General features: G+C 44.7%; 1 protein-coding gene across 1 annotated transcript; it reads right to left on the bottom strand.

Annotated features, from left to right (window-relative positions):
• Positions 1–629: 629 nt before the first annotated feature.
• GPR119 (G protein-coupled receptor 119) lies at positions 630–1811 on the bottom strand. The gene has a single exon (XM_006082102.1). It carries the CDS (start codon positions 1724–1726, stop codon positions 719–721), a length of 1008 nt encoding a protein of 335 aa, XP_006082164.1. The 5' UTR covers positions 1727–1811; the 3' UTR covers positions 630–718.
• Positions 1812–18244: the final 16433 nt, after the last annotated feature.

The following is an 18244-nucleotide window of genomic DNA, read 5'->3' as shown; positions in this document are numbered from 1 at the left end:
GATTACATTGAAATAATGTTTTGGCTGTATTGGATTAAATAAAACATTAATTTCACCTATTTCTTATTTTTTAAACCTGTTTAATGTAGAACATTTAAAACTATGTATGTGGAAAACAAACTATATATGTGGCTTGCATTATATTTCTATTGGACAGTGTTGTTCTAGTATATTAAAAATAGGGTTTGACTTTTAAGCATCTTTACAATAGTACATTTCTTTTTAAAAATATATTTTTTTATTGATTTTATAGAGAGGAAGGGAGAGGGAGAGAGAGATAGAAATATCAATGATGAGAGAGAATCATTGATTGGCTGCCTCCTGCACACACCCTACATCGAGCCCACAACCCAGGCATCTGACCTGACGGGGAATCGAACCGTGACCTCCTGGTTCATGAGTTGATGCTGAACCACTGAGCAATACCAGCTGGGCACAGTAGAACATTTATTGCTTTAAGTAAGTACACCTATGCAGGAGAAACAGACTTATTGCAAGAGAAGGACACAGGAATGGAGATTTGCAAATGGGAAAATTGATTATAGAAGAAAGTCAGCAACCTGTCTCAGTTACCTCTTAGTCTGGGGTGAGGGGTTATGGGGTGATGATCAATTGCCTGAAATAAGTGCTTTCATTCCCCTAGTTCCATCTGATCTCCTGGTTGGGACCCAGAGAGAGGAGGGAAAGGGCATTTTGAAACTTCTTTCACCTTACCGTCTTAGCCATCAAGCTGTGGGTGGGAGATAGTGGCAATGTGACAGGAACTTTCCCTCGACACGTCTGGGCCACCATCCCTGGCCAAGAAAAGGAGGAGGAATGAAGCGAGCCCTTTCTTCACTCCCAGGGCCATCTGGTAGAGCTGCTGCCGCACCTCCTTCTGCCAATAGGCGTAGATGAGTGGGTTGAGCAGGGAGTTGCCCACACCAAGCAGCCACAGGTACCGTTCCAGTACTAAATAGAGGTGGCACTCTTGGCAGGCCACCTGCACAATGCCAGTGATAAGGAATGGGCTCCAGGACAGAGTGAAGCTCCCAATGAGAACAGCCACAGTGCGGACAGCCTTGAAGTCGCTGGGATTCCGTGGGGGCCGGTAAGCTCCAGCTGTGGCTCCTGCATGTTCCATCTTCCGGATCTGTTGGCTGTGCATAGAGGCAATCTTGAGCATGTCACAGTAGAAGAACACAAAAAGGAGCAGGGCTGGGAAGAAGCCAGCGCAGGAGAGTGTCAGCACAAAGCGCGGGTGAAACACAGCGAAGAAGCTGCAGGGCCCCTGGTAGGTGGTCTGCTGGAACATGGGGACTCCAAGTGGGAGGAAGCCAATGACGTAAGACACCAACCACAGCCCAGCAATGCAGGCTCCAGCCACAAACCCATTCATGATCTGGAAGTAGCGGAGAGGCTGCTTGATGGCAAGGTACCTGTCAGAGGCAATCAGCATGACTGTGAGGACAGAAGCAGCTGCGGAGGAAGTGACAAATGCCATCCGAAGACTGCACAGGGTCTTCTGTGTGGGCCGAGCTGGGTTGGAGAGCTGGTCAGTGACTAGGCCAGAAATCGCCACGCCAAGCAAGGTGTCAGCCACAGCCAGATTCAAGGTGAAGCAAAGACTAACGCCATCATTCCTGTGGATCAACAACAGCTCAGCCACGGCCACTAGTGCATTAGCAGCAATGATGAGGAACGCCAGGACAGCAAGGATCACTCCAAATGGGAAAGATGACTCCATGTCTGGAAGTGGCAGGATTTCCACTTACCAAGGCATGCTGGCTCTCTAGCTCAATTTCTCATGGGCTGGAGGAGAAGAAGCTGTGGATTCAGAGCTACAGCACAATTCTGGCCATCACTGGCAGTCCAGGCTGGCAGCTTGTCATCTTTGGGATCCTGCTGGTTATTAAGAATCACTCACTCTTCCCTTTTCAGTCCTCAGCCTCTTGCTTCTCCAGCTCTCTGAAGGCAGCAATCCCTGTGCAGACCTCCCCTGAGCCCTGAGTTAGTCCCTCCCCCTCCAACAACCAAGTTACTAGACAACTCGAAAGTACCTGGTGCACACTCTCACCAGACTCTCTCTCCTTTCACTGATGCTTCACAGACGATGGAGGGACTGGAGCATTCAGTAGATCTCCTGTCTGGCAGATGATACAATTGACTAACCACACCTTTTCTTCCTCCCAAGCTTAATGTTAAATTTCCACTTCTTTTCTTCCTCAATCTCAAGCTTAACAACTAATCTCAGCTTAATCAAGCACTTGCTCAGTAACTAATTCTCAGTTACTATAATGACTGCTTTTAATGAAAGCAAGATGATCACAATCAGTTAAAGTGGGAAGTGAGGGCAGGCAAGCTATTTCAGGGCTCAGCAGACTTCCAGGGGATTTATCATATATTTAAGCTGTTTCTTATCTTTTGCTTCCTAACACCGCAGATTCTAATTTTCTCAAACAGGGTGTGCTGTTTCCCTCTTTCTCATCCCTCGGAATTCAGTCAGTTTGGGATTTAGAAGGGAGGGAAAATTCAAGCTGAGAACTGTAAATAGCCTTCATTTTGTTTAGGATAGAGCCCGCCCCCGTCTACTAGTAAGGCTGTGTCTGTGGGATATACTCACTGAAAATTTTTCTGCACCATGTCAGACCATGTTTCTGGTCATGAGTAGTGGCTGCCAGCCTTGCCTTTATCTTGTAACCTTGCCTTTCTTTAAAATTTGTTTAAAATAGATTGTTATTGATTTCAGAGAGAAAGGGAGAGGGAAAGAGAGATAGAAACATCAATGATGAGAGAGGATCATTGATTGGCTGCCTCCTGCAACTCCACACTGGAGATTCAGCCAAAAACCCGGGCAAGTGCCCTGACGGAGAATCAAACCGTGACCTCCTGGTTCATAGGTTGACCCTCAACCACTGAGCCACAGCAGCTGGGCTAACCTTGCCTTTCTTGATCTTTGTCTTTCTTGATCCTGTAGGCCTAAGATGTATCTGGGACAGGAGAAGCGGAGGTGGACTGCATTCTAGAAAGTGTCTGCTCTAATGTTTGTGGAATTTTCCATTTCCCAAGGATAGTTAGGCCAAAGGGTGACAGTGTTGTTGAGGCAGGTGAGATAGGCTCAGAAAGGGCAGCTGTGTAGGTCACTCCTATTTTAGGTTGTATATCCATTTGCGCAGGTACATTAGAACTAACCTTTTGCCTGCTGCTCTCTTCTTGGATACCAAGAAGAGAGGGGTGGGGAGAAGAGTGGTTATAAGCTTATTTACACAGTTCAGGTGACAGCACAAATGGGAAAGGTTACTTTAAGTGAGGGAGTGGAGCAAGGTGCAGAGTGGAGGCAAATATATTCAGATGTTTTGACAGACTGAGTGGGCCTTTGGCAGATGTTTCTCCTACAAAGGATCAGAAAGGCTGTGGCGTGGGGACTTGGTATTTCAGTTGCCAGCCTGAGTACTGTTCTTATTCTTGTTACATCCATTAGAAGGCTGATTTCAGTTGCTTGGCACCTGGCCTAATTTTATACGTGGATCTAAGGTGTGCTTTTGTTTTCCCAGCCCTAGACTCCATTCATGGAGTCAAGATGGCCCAAGATGCTCAAACTTGAGAGTGCATCAGAATCTCCTATGGGGCTTGGGCTTCATCCCCAGAATTTGGGATTCATTAGGTCTGTGGTGGGCCTTAGAATCTGCATTTATAACCACTTCCTAGGTCAGTGGTCGGCAAACTCATTAGTCAACAGAGCCAAATATCAACAGTACAACGATTGAAATTTCTTTTGAGAGCCAAATTTTTGAAACTTAAACTATATAGGTAGGTAAATTGTTATTAACTTAATTAGGGTACTCCTAAGCTGGCCTTTGCTAAAAACATCCCCTCCCTTTCCCTCTCTCTTGTCCTTAACTGGAATCGAACCTGAGGCCCTTCAATCCGCAGGCCAAAGCTCTATCCACTGAGCCAAACCAATCTGCGCTCTTCTCCTCTCTCTTTTTTTTTTTTTTAGGGGATAAGGCAGAGGGTTTGGAAGCCGTACCAAAAGGAGGGATAAAGAGCTCTACTTGCACACAGAGCAGTCCAAGTAAGACCCCAGAGGCTTGAAATAGTGTACAAGTTGGGGAATTATGATGTGTTCCAACCATAAAGTGAAAGAAAGGATGGAAGGAGATGAGGTTGGAGAAAGGGGTCCCAGGCTGTCCTCACATGGAAGTCATTACAAAGCCTCTCTGTCCCACACTCCCTCTTCACTCTCTTTCTCCCTTTCACCAGGTTCACCTATTTGCTTTAAAATAACCCCTCAATTGAAAATTGAAAACAATTCAGGCCTTACTCAGGATTTTCACCTTTATCCTGAGAACAATAGGAAGCCATTTGGCAGACTTAATTAAATGAATGGTCAGAGCAGGTTTTCTTTTTCAGTTTATTCTCGTTGCTGCATTGAGAATGGTCTGAGAAGGAATGGTCAAGAAAAATTTGGACAGAGCAGTCAGGTGGTGATAGGTAAGAGAGATCATGGGGAAATGAAGTGGTGGTAGCAATAAGATAGAAGGAGTATTGGACAGGTGTGGAAAGTATTTCTAAGGTAGAACTGATAGGTCTTGCTGATGGGTTGAATGATCTTTTACCCTCTCTGCATCCACCCCCTTGGACATTTAACTTTGAAGTGTCCTCTGCCTCTGTCTCTGGACTTGACCATGTGCCTGGCTTTGGGTAATAGAATGAAGCAGAAGTGCAAGTATGGTGCTTCTAAGTCTACAACTCGAGAGGCCTTGCTCTTTCTTGTGTTTCTGTCATCTCCATGAGGACATTCCTGAGGTAGCCTACTGGCATGGAACAGATACGTGGCAGAGACTTGAAGTGCCCAGTCAGCCCAGTTGAGACTCGTCTAGGTGATGCTGATGCTGCTGGTTCAGAACCACTTTGAGAACCACTGCTCTACTGAAATGATTTTAACCTTAACTGTGTAGTGGAATCACTTGGTAATTCCAAAACTACTGAAATTTGGGCCACACACCAAGAGATTCTGCTTTCATTAGTCTGGGATATGACCTATGCATCTGGGGTTTCAAAAGTTCCTCAGGTAATTCAATATCCAGGCATAGGTGAGAACTACTGTCCAATGGCAAAAACACAGGCTTTGGAGTCAGGAGACCAGGGGTCTGGCCTGATACTATCTGTGATTTTGCTTGGCCAAATAATTTCACCTCTCTGACTTAGATTTGACCTCCTCATATGTATCATTGGGGCAATAATAGCTACATGAGAGGGTTGCAGGGGTGATAAAATGAGTATGATGGATGTGAAAGGGCTTCATAAACTGTAAGACATTACACGTATTTTTATTGCATGTCTTCTAGCCTCTTGTTAAAGTATTTATCAGATCAGGTATTGGTATGACATGAGATCTTGGTAGAAATACAGAATTTCAGGTCTGACCCAAGACCTACTAAAGCAGAGCTTCATTTAAATAAGATTTCCAGATGATCTATATGCACATTAAGGTTGTACTTTTCTGTTTCTCACTCTCAGGTGCCTGGTTGTATTAGTTTCCTTTCCTGCTATAACAAATTGCCACAAACTTAGTAGCTTAAACAACACAAATTTATTTAAGTTCTCCAGGTCAGAAGTCCAAAAAAGGGGCTCAACTCAAGGTGTTGGCAGGGCTGCATTCCTTTAAGAGGCTCTAAGGGAGGATAACTTGCTTGCTTTTTCAGCTTTTAGATGCTGGGTACCTTCCTTGGCTCATGGCACATCACTTTGATCTCTGATTCTTTAGTCACAACTCCTTCTCTGACTCTGATCCTCCTTCCTCCCTCTTTAAGGACCCTTGTGGTTAGATTGAGTCTTCCTGGATAATCCATATCTTCCCCATCTCAAGACCCTTAAGTTAAAGTATCTTTTGTCATGTAAAGTAAAATATTCACAGGTTCTGGGTATTAGGACATGCACATCTTTGAGGGGGCGGGGAGCATTATTCTGCCTACCATATCAGTATTCTCTGCTGCCAGGTCTCTTCTCCCTCCACCCCATAACAGATGCTTTCCTCGGTATGCTATTTCTTTGCCCATACCCTAAACATTTATTTCTTTTTCTTTAACCATAAACACTTCCCTGTTTCTGTCTTGTCCTCTCAGTAACCCATAAGCTGATTCAAACTAGTATAAGCAGCCTTGTAAAATATTGAGCTCCCTGTCATTGGGAGTATGCAAGCAGAGGCTGAATGCTCACCTGCCTGGAGGGCCTTAGATGGAATTCCTGCAGTGGTGCAAAACATCATTACTCCCATTGAGTTGTCTTTCAGTCCCTACACAATCTGTTTTTGATGGGACCCTGGAGTCTTTTCTCTCTCTCAGCCCCCCCCCCTTCTCTCTTAGCTACCTCCACTTCTATATCAGCCTTGGTCTTTTATGCCCCTTTTCTGACACTACCACATGGTTTCAACTGTGCATCCTAGGTGTGTGCCCATGCAGTGAGGTCAAGACCACAGAGAATGTGGTTCTTCTTGGGAGGTTGGTGGCTGGAGCTTACAGTCCTGCTCCACTGGAGTTGGCTTAGGGCTTTCAGAGTCTCTGGAATGGAGTGTCATCAAGGCAAACAAATGGGGGGTTGAGAAAGGGAAGGAAGAAAAGGATGAGAGGGTTTATTCTCTGGTCAAACTATCCCATAATGAATGCATTAAAGGCTAATCATACTGGATTGTCACCAAGCATGCAAAAGGATGCTTCATCCATCCTGAGGGCATGGGGCTGAGGAAAGAGGTTTTGGCTGGAATGGGAATGAAGGAGACACCTGGCTTCAACACAGCCCACCTTCAGAGCCAGGCCCCCGGAAAAGGAGCTCTAGGAAGATATCCAAGGCAAGTTGTGCCTGATTTCTCATGGTTCCTAGACCAGCCATTTGCCTGTGATGGTTTAGCTGCATCTTGCCTACGGACAAAGGCAGCAGTGACATTTAATATTTTTTCTGAATGACTAGACTCTTACATCCATTACTATGAAATATTACGCAACTGTGTGAAAAATATGGGATAAGGTTTATACGTCCTGACACAGAGAGACCTCCAAGCTATATTGTTGATTGATAAATCAAGTCACACATCAGTATATAGAGATATAGAGTCTGGGCTCACTTATGAAAATAAAACCCCAAACCCCATCTATATGTGTGTATAAATACATAGAAAGGAGATTGTTAATAGACAGTGAATATTTTTTAGGAGGGGAGTGGGATTGGTGAGGGGGTGAAGACTCACTGTCACAATTTACTTTGAATACTTTCTGACTTGTTATATATTTTCATAGTGAGAATGTAGTCAAGTAATTTCAAAAGAAAAAAAACCCTCAAAACTCCCCCTCCCTATTCTAGCTTAGTCATTAATTTGGAAAGGTCTTTTACAGACCACACAAAAATGCAGTGTATATTTATATATGTATTTGTAGATATATTTATATACATGTGTATATATTTATGTGTGCATATATAGTTACCTATATTTATATATTTTTTCTCATATTTTTACCTGTGTGTGTGTGTACTGGGAGAATAGGTAAAGCAAGATAGGGTGGGAGAATCAGTATTTGAGGCTTTAGTCTCTCCTTGAAGTGGGAGGTACTTTGAGGAAACACACCTAGCCTTCTGGGGCATCTGAACCTTCTTGTAGCAATGATGATACCAGCTAACATTTGTGGGGCCCTTAAGTGCTGAGTACTGTGCTAAATATACAACATGGATTCTTGTTTCATCCTCACAACATTTCTAATACCTCAATTTTACAGTTGAGGAAAGCAAGGCACACAGAGTGGGTAAATTATTTGCCCAAGGTCACACAGCTTGTAAGCCATAGGTATCGGAAATTGGCACACAGGCCATCAGCTTGTGTAGGACAGCCATCAAGAGTTTGTCCTATCTCATATCAACCATAGAGATCACATGTTGTCCTCTTTTCCTGCCAGTTATGTGCTTCTGTGCCTTTGCACATCCTATTACCTGTGACCTTCAACGTGACACTTTTATGCTTTGGGTTTTTTAAAAATACATTTTTATTGATTTCAGAGAGGAAGTGAGAGGGAGAGAGATAGAAACATCAATGATGAGTGAGAATCATTGACCCACTGCCTTCTGCATGACCCACACTGGGGATTGAGCCTGCAACCCGGGCATGTGCTCTGACCGGGAACTGAACCGTGACCTCCCAGTTCATAGGTCAATGCTCAACCACTGAGCAACACAGGCTGGGCATATGCTTTTTTTTTTTTTAAGGTGCTTGCGCTGAGATTAAGTAGAAGCCATTTTTTTTTGTTGTCACTAAAGCCCAGTGATTGTGGGAAATGAGGATAATTTTTACCCTAAGCCCAAGAAAATATATAAATCTGGATTCATATATACCTCTCAATTTATCTTCCTGCTCCTTCTTTCCATTCTTGCTATTGCCTCTTTTATTTAGTACTTCTTCATCTGCACTATGTTTATGATCTCTTAACTGCTCGTTCTGTTTCTCCCTATGCTGACATCCTTCTTCTAGCATGTTTATTGAGTGCTTATTACATGCCAGTTACTATGCTTGGAAAGAGCTTTTCATACATTCAAGTAACATCTTGGGAGCTCAATGTTATTATCCCCAGTTTACAAATGAAGATGAGGCAAAAGGAACTGCCTGAGATTATGCAATGCGGAAGGAGTGACAGATCTGGGATTGAAATCCAGTTATCCTCACTCCTAGTCTAACGGTCTTTTTGCTACTCATGTTGCAGAAGCCTGGGTGCGGTAGGGTGAAAAATGCCCCCCAAAGATATCCATGTTCTAATCCCTGTAACCTATGAATATGTTACCTTATGTGGCAAAAGGGCCTTTGCTGTTGTGATTAAGGCTCTTGAGATTGGAGATTATCCTGGATTTTCTGGGTGGGCCCAATGATACAATCATAAGGGTCCATGTAAGGGGAAGGTGGGAGATCAGAGTGAGCAGTATTAGGGTTTATGACCACAGAAGCAAAAGTTTGGAGTGATCAAGGAAGGGGCCACAAGCCAAAGATTGCAGGCGGCCTCTAGAAGCTGGAAAAGCCAAGAAACAGATTCTCCCCTAGAGCCTCCAGAAGGAACCAGGCCTGCTGATACAGTGGGACCTTGACTTACGAGTGTCCTGACTAACGAGTTTTTTGAGATACCAGCTGTCTCTCGGCCCATTTTTTGCATTGAGTTGATAGAATAATTTGAGTTAACGAGCTCCTTAACAAGCTCCTTAACGAGCCTGGTCTCGGAACGAATTAAACTCGTAAGTCAAGGCCCCACTGTACTTTGATGTTAGCCAAGTGAAACTGAGTTCAAATTATTGGTTTTGAGAACTGTAAGCTAATAAATTAGTGTTGTTCTAAGTGCTAAGTTTGTGGTAATTTGTTACAGCAGTAACAGGAAATGAATAAACTGAGCTATAGGGTTAATATGAGGAGACAGTTAAAAAAAACTGTGTCCTGGTTATATTGCTGCTTGGCAGTGCCTACTGACTAAGAGACATTTGGTTGCAGTACTACAAAGGTTCCTACTTAGCCAGGAAAGAGAAGCTTGAAGGCCAAAATGCCAATGACCAGGAAGCCCAGCAGAGGGCAGGCACTCTGTAGGGAGAAAGCAATCCTTGGCAAGGCTTTGCTCCCATGTAACTATATAAACAGGCAGGTCTCTAAAAGGAAAGATCCTTCCAGGCACTTCTGGATTGCTGTGATTGTGTTGCATCTAGGCCAGCCCTGGGCAAACTACGGCCCGCGGGCCGGATCCGGCCCATTTGAAATGAATAAAACTAAAAAAAAAAAAAAAGACCGTACCCTTTTATGTAATGATGTTTACTTTGAATTTATATTAGTTCACACAAACACTCCATCCATGCTTTTGTTCCGGCCCTCCGGTCCAGTTTAAGAACCCATTGTGGCCCTCGAGTCAAAAAGTTTGCCCACCCCTGACCTAGGCCAAGCCTTCATGCAGGCCAGAGGAGCATGGTGAATATGAAAACCTTTTCATTTGCCACTCAGGGTCAGACCTTTTTTGCTCCTTTTATTTATTTACTAGAGGCCCAATGCATTAAATTCGTGCATGGGTAGGGTCCCTAGGCCTGGCCAGCGATCAGGGCTGATCAATGGGGCCACCGACAGGGTGATAGGGGGCGGGGGGTGCTGGTACTCATCTTGGCCGGCCTGGTGCCACCTGCCTATGAGCCCCACCCCCCTGCCGCTGCCACCGGTCACCTCCCTCTGCGGGCGACTGGCAGGGCAATCAGGGGGGCCCCCCACTGGCATCCACTTGGCTAGCCTGGGGCCTGCAGGTTGAGCATCTGCCACCTGGTGGTCAGTGTGCATCATAGCCACTGGTCATTCCACTGGTCGTTCTGCTGTTTGGGAAATTTGCATATTAGGCTTTTATTATTTAGGATATTGTTGGGCTAGTACTTTGCAATCCTTTCCTCTCCTGCAGAGTAGGAGTTGGGTAATGAGGCATACACATTTTTGGTTCATTCCCATGGCTTATGGAATGGAGTGAGGCGAGAGTTGAAAATATATATTCAGTTAATACTTCTTGCATTTTTCATTGAAAGTAGTTTTTGAAGGCTATTCTTCAAAAAAGACTGCACTGAAGGGGTCACGCTAGCCTGAATTGTATATTGCAGCCCTCCATCTCTCAGGCAGCCATTCCAACTTTTCCCTGAAGAAGAGCTAGTGGCAAAACTTGGGGATTGAAAAAATTTGGGGGTTATAACAATGGCTGGGGGTATTTGGAACATGAGAAGCTTATTATTAATATTAGTAATACCTACCTAGGATCAGACAAACTTTACATGCATGATATCATTTAATTCTCATAACATCCCTGTGAAGTGATATTTTCACCAATGCACAAAGAAATTATTGAAGCCAACTAAATCGACGGAGGTTTTACAGCTAGCAAATGGTGGAAGTGGGATTTGAACTCAAGTCTGTCAAGCCTCAGAGTCTACATTCTTCTAACTTGTTACCTGTTCTCTCCAGAAGGTAAGTTGCTGAACAGAGATAGAATAAAAATGTGTGGCATCATCCTATAGCTTTGAAAACTGTGTTCAGCCTCTCGAGGGATGCCAAACCCCAGCACCCATAAGAACAATGCTGCCAGCCAACATGCAATGTCATTGTGGCATGAGCTAAGACAAGCCTGCTCTGTGCTTCATCTCTGAGGGCTTTGCTTGCCCCTCAGCCTGTCTCTCTGACCATCCATTTGCTCTTCACAATAATATGTCTCAGTGATCTGGCTTCTCTGCCTCATGGCCCACTCACTCCTTTCCCTAATTTGCACTATCTCCTATTCCCTGGATCGGTGTTTTACCTGGAACTCCTGGTAACTGACTTCTTTACCTTGGTCTCAATATGGCATCCTATGATCTGTCTTAGCAATAGAACACCCCAGGAAAAGTCTGACTTGGGACAGTGAAAATGACTGAGAGGAGGGTAAAAGCTGACTATATAAGGAATCTTTTAGAGCAGTGGTTCTCAACCTTCCTAATGCCGCGACCCTTTAATACAGTTCCTCATGTTGTGGTGACCCCCAGCCATAAAATTATTTTCGTTGCTACTTCATAACTGTAATTTTGCTACTGTTTGAATCGTAATGTAAACATCTGATATGCAGGATGTATTTTCATTGTTACAAATTGAACATAATTAAAGCATAGTGATTAATCACAAAAACAATATGTAATTATATATGTGTTTTCCGATGGTCTTAGGTGACCCCTGTGAAAGGGTCGTTCGACCCCCCAAGGGGTCGCGACCCACAGGTTGAGAACCACTGTTTTAGAGAATAGGGGGTGGGGTACTAGACTTTGGCCTATCGAGTGCCTACTCTGTATTTATCTGCTTAGATGCAATTGTAATTACCATTTTGGAACTCCTGCTCTAGGCAGGCTCCTGTCATCCCTTGAATATTCTTTTCCATTCAGCTCCATTTAGATCGGCCTAGCTCTACTCCTCATCACACCTGCTCTGTTAGTTCTACTCAGTTCAGTTTAGCATGCATGCTCCATAGACCTGCATGCCAATGGGGACTTCACATTATGAATTTAGAGTAAATGTGATTTGTGATGACAGGTAGATTCCACTTGGACTAGAGCCATACACTCCTCAGCAACTTCTTCTCTATTCTGTCCCTTTCTTCCTTGGAACTAGATTATGCCTTTTAAGTCAGTTTATCAAAAACTTTGGCAGCTTCTGAAATGTGTGCTGCTTGAGGTATGGCAAACTGCTGTTTTGGCCTGGACAGTGGAGGAAGGGTGAAAAATGATAGCCAGGTGGTATGAGAACATCTGTTGTGTGTTTCTAGAAGGCATACTTCCCCCTGGCCTCCTCCTCCTCAAGAGTTTGGGATACTCTATCCAGCTCCTCAAGTTGCTACCTAAATGTCAGATTGCTGGGAGCAAGCAGCTGTGCTGAGCCTGGAGGGGAGTACATGGGGCTGCTGTTGTGCTTCCAGTTCATCAATATTTGATTTATATAACTCATGCACGTTTTCCTGCAACAGCTTCCTGCTAAGCTTTGCAAACTGCTCTGAATTATCTGTGGATGACAGTATTGCAGATAATCCTTAGATGTTCTAAGGCAGTGGTCCTTGGCTGTTGTTTCTGAACCATGGAACCTTTTTATTTTATTTTTTAAGATTTTTTATTGATTTCAGAGAGGAGGGGAGAGGGAGTGAAAGATAGAAACACCAATGATGAGAAACTTTGATTGGCTGCCTCCTGCACGCCCTCTACTGGGGATCAAGCCCACAAGCCAGGCAAGTGTCCTCACCAGGGATTGAATGGTGATCTCCTGGTTCAAAGGTCGATGCTCAACCACTGAGCCACGGTGGCTGGGCACATGGAACCTTTTTAGAATTGGATGTAAGCCATGGACCTTCTAAAAAATGCACATGTTCATTACAGACACATCATGACTTTAGGTTTATATCCCTGGAAGAGGTCCTCTGTTGTTAACACAATACATAATTTCGTACTCTCTTTATTTCCCCAGGTAACCTATAGTTAAGGAACAGATCTTTAAACAAAATATTTAATCAGTTTCTTCAACTAAAGGAAAGTGTGGTGCACACCTACCCTTTTAGGTTTCTATTTTGCTTCCATCAGATAGCATTACCCCAAAGTCTTCAGTGTCGGGGCAGGTAAGTACAGGATGGATATATGGGTCCTCTGGAGTCCACTATCCTGATGGGGGAATCGTTTGTGGATCAATTGAAATAAGTGGTGGAAACACTGAAAAAATAAAAGTGCTTATACCAAGAACACTTTTCTGCAGAGTTTGACAATATTGGTCACCTCTTGCTCTCTTCTTGAATTCTACTTTCTCATGATGCTTCATTCTCACTTTTCATCTTCCTCCTCAGTCTCCTTTGTTGGCCCCTCAGGCACTTTTTAAAAAAAATATATATTTTATTGATTTTTTACAGAGAGGAAGGGAGAGGGATAGAGAGTTAGAAACATCAATGAGAGAGAAACATCGATCAGCTGCCTCCTGCACACTCCCTACTGGGGATGTGCCCGCAACCAAGGTACATGCCCTTGACCAGAATCGAACCTGGGACCCTTGAGTCCGCAGGCTGATCGAACCTGGGACCCTTGAGTCCGCAGGCTGACGCTCTATCCACTGAGCCAAACCGGTTAGGGCAAGGCACTTTTGACTCAACAATTTCCAAACTGAATTCATCAGTTTTCTCCCACAGCAGTCTTCCTCCCTGCCTTTCTTAGTTTGGCAGAGTGTTACTGCCCAGCTAGTCTCTCAAACCAGAAACCTAAGCATCATTCTCAGATGTTTTCTCACTACCCACATTTGATTTACTCAACCTGTTATGCCACTGAAATCTGTTCACTTGGTTCATGCTCACCACAGCCAACTGCTCTCCCAACATCAAGATTTGTGTGCATTAATCCATCCCTTATACTGGTTCCAAGGTGATCTAAAATAAAATGACCATTGTATTCCCAAAGTCCAGGGAGCATATTTGAATTGTCTTTTTCTCACATATGTTTTCCCTTGAGACTGAGCATGTTTACCTTTGTAATCTTAGCACCTAATGCAGTGTTTGCATATAACAGTTCCTCAACAGAAATGGCTGCCTTGTTGGTTGGTTGAATGACTGAATGATTGAGCCGTATGATTACTTCTCATTGCCTACAAGCTGGAATCTGAACTTCTTGGCTCAATCTATAAGGCCCTTCATGAAATGGCCTGAATTCTTCCATCTTCCTGGGATGCCCTACCCCATTCTATCCCCTGGTCACACCATACATTTTTCACACTTTGATGTTGTGGCCTCTGGAGGCTCTTCTGCTGGTTGCTCTGTTCAAAATGCTCTCTCTGCATGGCACCCATCCTCTGTCTTCTGTCTACATGGTTGCCGGGGTCCAGCCCCAGCGGTCCAGGGGTTCCCAAAGGTGTGGACGGAGTCGGCGAAGAATCTTTTACACGGAGACAGCGTTCAGAACTCTCTAGCTCTCTTTAGTCTCCGTGGATCTTCCTGTGCCTGGCTGAGGCCACAGAAAAAGATCCCGAGGCAAGCTGAGCCTTTATTTTTATAGTCAGAGGTAAACAAGGTAGTGGTTACCAAAGTTACACAGTTCTTGTGAGTTTCACTTGTTTACACAGTTCTTGTGAGTTTCACTTGTTTTTGTTCTTATTGCACTTCCCTCAGCCCATTAGCTTCCCAGGTAAGATCTAGGGAGCGTCTTAAGGTCAAGCCTAATTATGCTTAAGAGGACTGTGCCCTCTAAGCTGGGACTTGTTTGTGACTTTGCCAACAGGTCAGTCCGAGGTTTAACCCTATAGAGGCTCCCCACACATGGTGACTGCCATTGAGACCCAATTTCACTGTCACCTATCTCTTTAGCTCTCCCCACAACAATCCGTTTTCTACCCCCAGCTCCCTCTACCCTCAGTAGTCAGAATTAAATAATTTCTCATCTGGTTCCAATAGCATTTCACTATTACCTTCATTATGACATTCATCACTTTGTATTATATTTACTCATATATATAACCTTCTGGCAACATTGTGAGCTGGTCATGGGTAGGGACTGGGTCTTGTGGTCTTATTCACTGCAGTATCCCCAGCATCTAGCCCAGTACCTGAGCACTCACAAGCACAGTATATGCCTTTATGTTGATGTCATATGTGTTCTTATTTATTTTGTTTAACATATGTTTAAGCTTAAAAAATACCAGCATTGCCCAGCTGGTGTAGCTTAGTGGTGAAGCGTCGACCCATGAACCAGGAGATCATGGTTTGATTCTTGGTCAGGGCACATGCCCAGGTTTCAGGTTTCACCCCCAGTAGGGGGCATACAGGAGGCAGCCGGTCAATGATTCTCTCTCTTCATTGATGTTTTTATCTCTCTCCCTCTCCCTTCCTCTCTCTGAAACCAATAGAAAACATATTTAAAAAAAATATCAGAATGGAATACCATTTCCTTTGCTATCATCCTGAGACAAACCACCATCATCTCTTGCCTGAATTATTGCAGAGCTTCCTAATTAGTTTTCCTGCTTCTACTCCAGGTGCCCCCTATCTGCTCTCCCTGTCCCTCCAGTCTGCAGCCAAGGTGATCCTGCTAAAATGTAAATCAGAATAAAATCCTTTGATGGTTTCTTGCCTCACATTGAGCAAAATCCAAAGTTTCTACTCAACATGGCCCTGTCTGATCTGTTCCTCTGCTCCCACTTATCCTGTGCATAGTGGCTAAGGATGCAGATTTTGGAGTGACACTACCTGGGTTCAAATCCTGGCTCTACCATTTACCATCTGTGTGACCTAGGGCAAGTGAATTAACCTCTCTGTGCCTCAGTTTCATCTGCAAAATGGGGACAATAGTGTCTACCTTATAGGGCTATTGTGAGAAGTAAATGAGTTGTGAGTAAAGTATCAAGAAGAGTGTCTGGTACATATTGGCTACTAAATTAGATTTTGTTAAATAAATAAAAATCTCCTGTCATTCTCCTCCTTACCTGCTCCTCTGGCTTCCTTGTTGTTTCACAAACACACAGGACCTTTGCACTTATTGTTTTCTCTGCCTAGAACACTGTTCTCCTAGGTATCCCATGGCTTGCTCCCCATCTTCTTGCAGGTCTCTGCCTTCATGTCACTTTATCAGGGAGGCCTTCTTTGATCACTCACACTTTATAAAATAGCAACACTCTGTCACTGCTTGTACCTTTACCCTGCTTTATTTTTCTTGCATAGCACTTATCAACATTGAGTACATATTTATACTAGTGACCCAGTGCACATATCCATGCACATTGAAAGGAAATTAATTAGAAGGTGGCTGGAGGGGTGTGACTGGGCCAGATGGGCTGGACATGCCCTGGAGCCAACCTCTCATGGTCCCTTCCAGCCAGCTGCACCTGGGTGGCACCGTGGCTGAAAGGGCGTCTGTGGAGTGAGCAGGGTCCCTCCGGCAGGTAGGGTTCCTTGGCCTGGCCTGCGGGGATTGGGCCGAAACCAGCTCTCTGACATCCCCTGAGGGGTCCCAGAGTGTGAGAGGGCACTCTGCAAAGTTGCTGTCATACAGGGTATGGAATGTAAATGCAAGTGTGCAATAAAGCAGATTTGGGGATGATAGTGCCCCAGCAACAATATAACCCATGGCCGAAGGTGGAATTGCACGGCCCCGCGAGGAATCGGACTCCCTCCTCTCTGGTTTCAGGGTGTGTCACCCAAGAACCACCTCTGCCAAGTCACTGCAGCTCAGCAGCTCCTGTGTTGAGTGTCTGCCCCCTGGTGGTCAGTGTGCATCATAGTGACCAGTCAGAAGGTTGGACACTTAGCATATCAGCCTTTTATATATATAGACTAGAGGCCCGGTGCATGAATTCATGCATGGATGGGGTCCGGCTGACCCACCCCGATCGGGGAGGGGATGCAGGAGGTTGGCCAGCGGGCCCCGCCCTCGATCGGGGTGGGGGGGACCGGGGGTGGGGCTGGCCAAGGGGAGGGGTCATGGGCAGTTGCCAGGCCCTGCACCCAACAGGCCCCCCACACTGATTGGGGGAGGGGCCAGCCAGGGGGAGGAGCCATGGGCGGTTGGCTGACTGACCCTGCCCTCTGGTCAAACTCCCAGTCAGTCGAACTCCCGCTTGAGGGGACAATTTGCATATTAGCCTTTATTATATAGGATGTTTCTTTTTCTTTCCCCCAACAAGAATGTAAACTGCAAGAAGACAGGAACTCTGCTTGCCTTTTTAACCTAGAACAGTATTTAGCATATAATAGCTGTTCATTAGATATTTCAATGAATGAATGAAAGACAAAAGTGAGAATATAAAGGTCATGATTTCTCTTCCAAGATAACATGTTAATACAAATGTAAGCAACATCTGGATAAAGGTAAGAAAATTCTCACAGTATAGAAAGGAAAAAAGGGAAAATAAAAGTCTTTCTCCCCCTATGCTCATCTGTTTCCCTAAAAGTAACCATAGTTGTGTGTATTTTCAATTTCATTAACCAACTAGTGGCCTGGTGCACAGATTCGTGCACATTGAAAGGAAATTAATTAGAAGAAATATTTTAATATAGCTTTTCGCCCTTTCTTTATAATAGAGGTGTCAGAGATGAAAGAAAATTAGTAAAAGGTATATGAAAATAATATATAAATTGATTAATAAATAAACAATAATATGATATAACAGATGAGAGGCCGGCAAGTGAGGCGGGGAACGTTGGAGTCCGCAGCAAGCAAGCCTCATGCTCACTTCAGTGCCTGGCTGCTGGCCGTCATCTTGGCTGACAGTTAATTTGCATATACTCACTGATTAGCCAATGAAAAGGGTAGCGGTTGTACGCTAATTACCATGTTTCTCTTTTATTAGTGTAGACTAGGGGCCCAATGCACGAAAATTCATGCAAGAGTAGGCCTTCCTTCTCCCAGTTGCTGGCACCAGCTTCCCTCTGGCACTCGTGACCCAGGCTTCCCTCCTCCGGCCACCGGCAGGCACCTGGGACCTGGGCTGGCTTTCCTCGGGCCACCCATAGGCACCTGGGACAGGGGCTGGCTTCCCTCCGACCCCGGCTTCGTCAGGAAGAATGTCCGGAATGATGTCTGGAAGACGTCTGGTCTAATTAGCATATTACCCTTTTATTTTATTACTAGTGGCCTGGTGCATGAAGTTCATACATGGAGGGGTGGAGTTCCTCAGCCTGGCCTGCACCCTCTCCAATCTGGGACCCCTCGGGGGATGTCCAACTGCCAGCTGCCTGTTTAGGCCCGATTC

Source organism: Myotis lucifugus, unplaced genomic scaffold (genome assembly GCF_000147115.1).
Source record: "Myotis lucifugus unplaced genomic scaffold, Myoluc2.0 scaffold_2, whole genome shotgun sequence".
In the NCBI taxonomy this organism is placed as follows: domain Eukaryota; kingdom Metazoa; phylum Chordata; class Mammalia; order Chiroptera; family Vespertilionidae; genus Myotis; species Myotis lucifugus.
Note: the sequence above shows the minus strand (reverse complement) of the source record. Positions and strands in the feature narration are given on the sequence as shown.

Excerpts from the sequence above, each read along its gene's own strand:
- GPR119 (XM_006082102.1), bottom strand. The coding sequence starts at position 1,726 with ATGGAGTCATCTTTCCCATTTGGAGTGATCCTTGCTGTCCTGGCGTTC.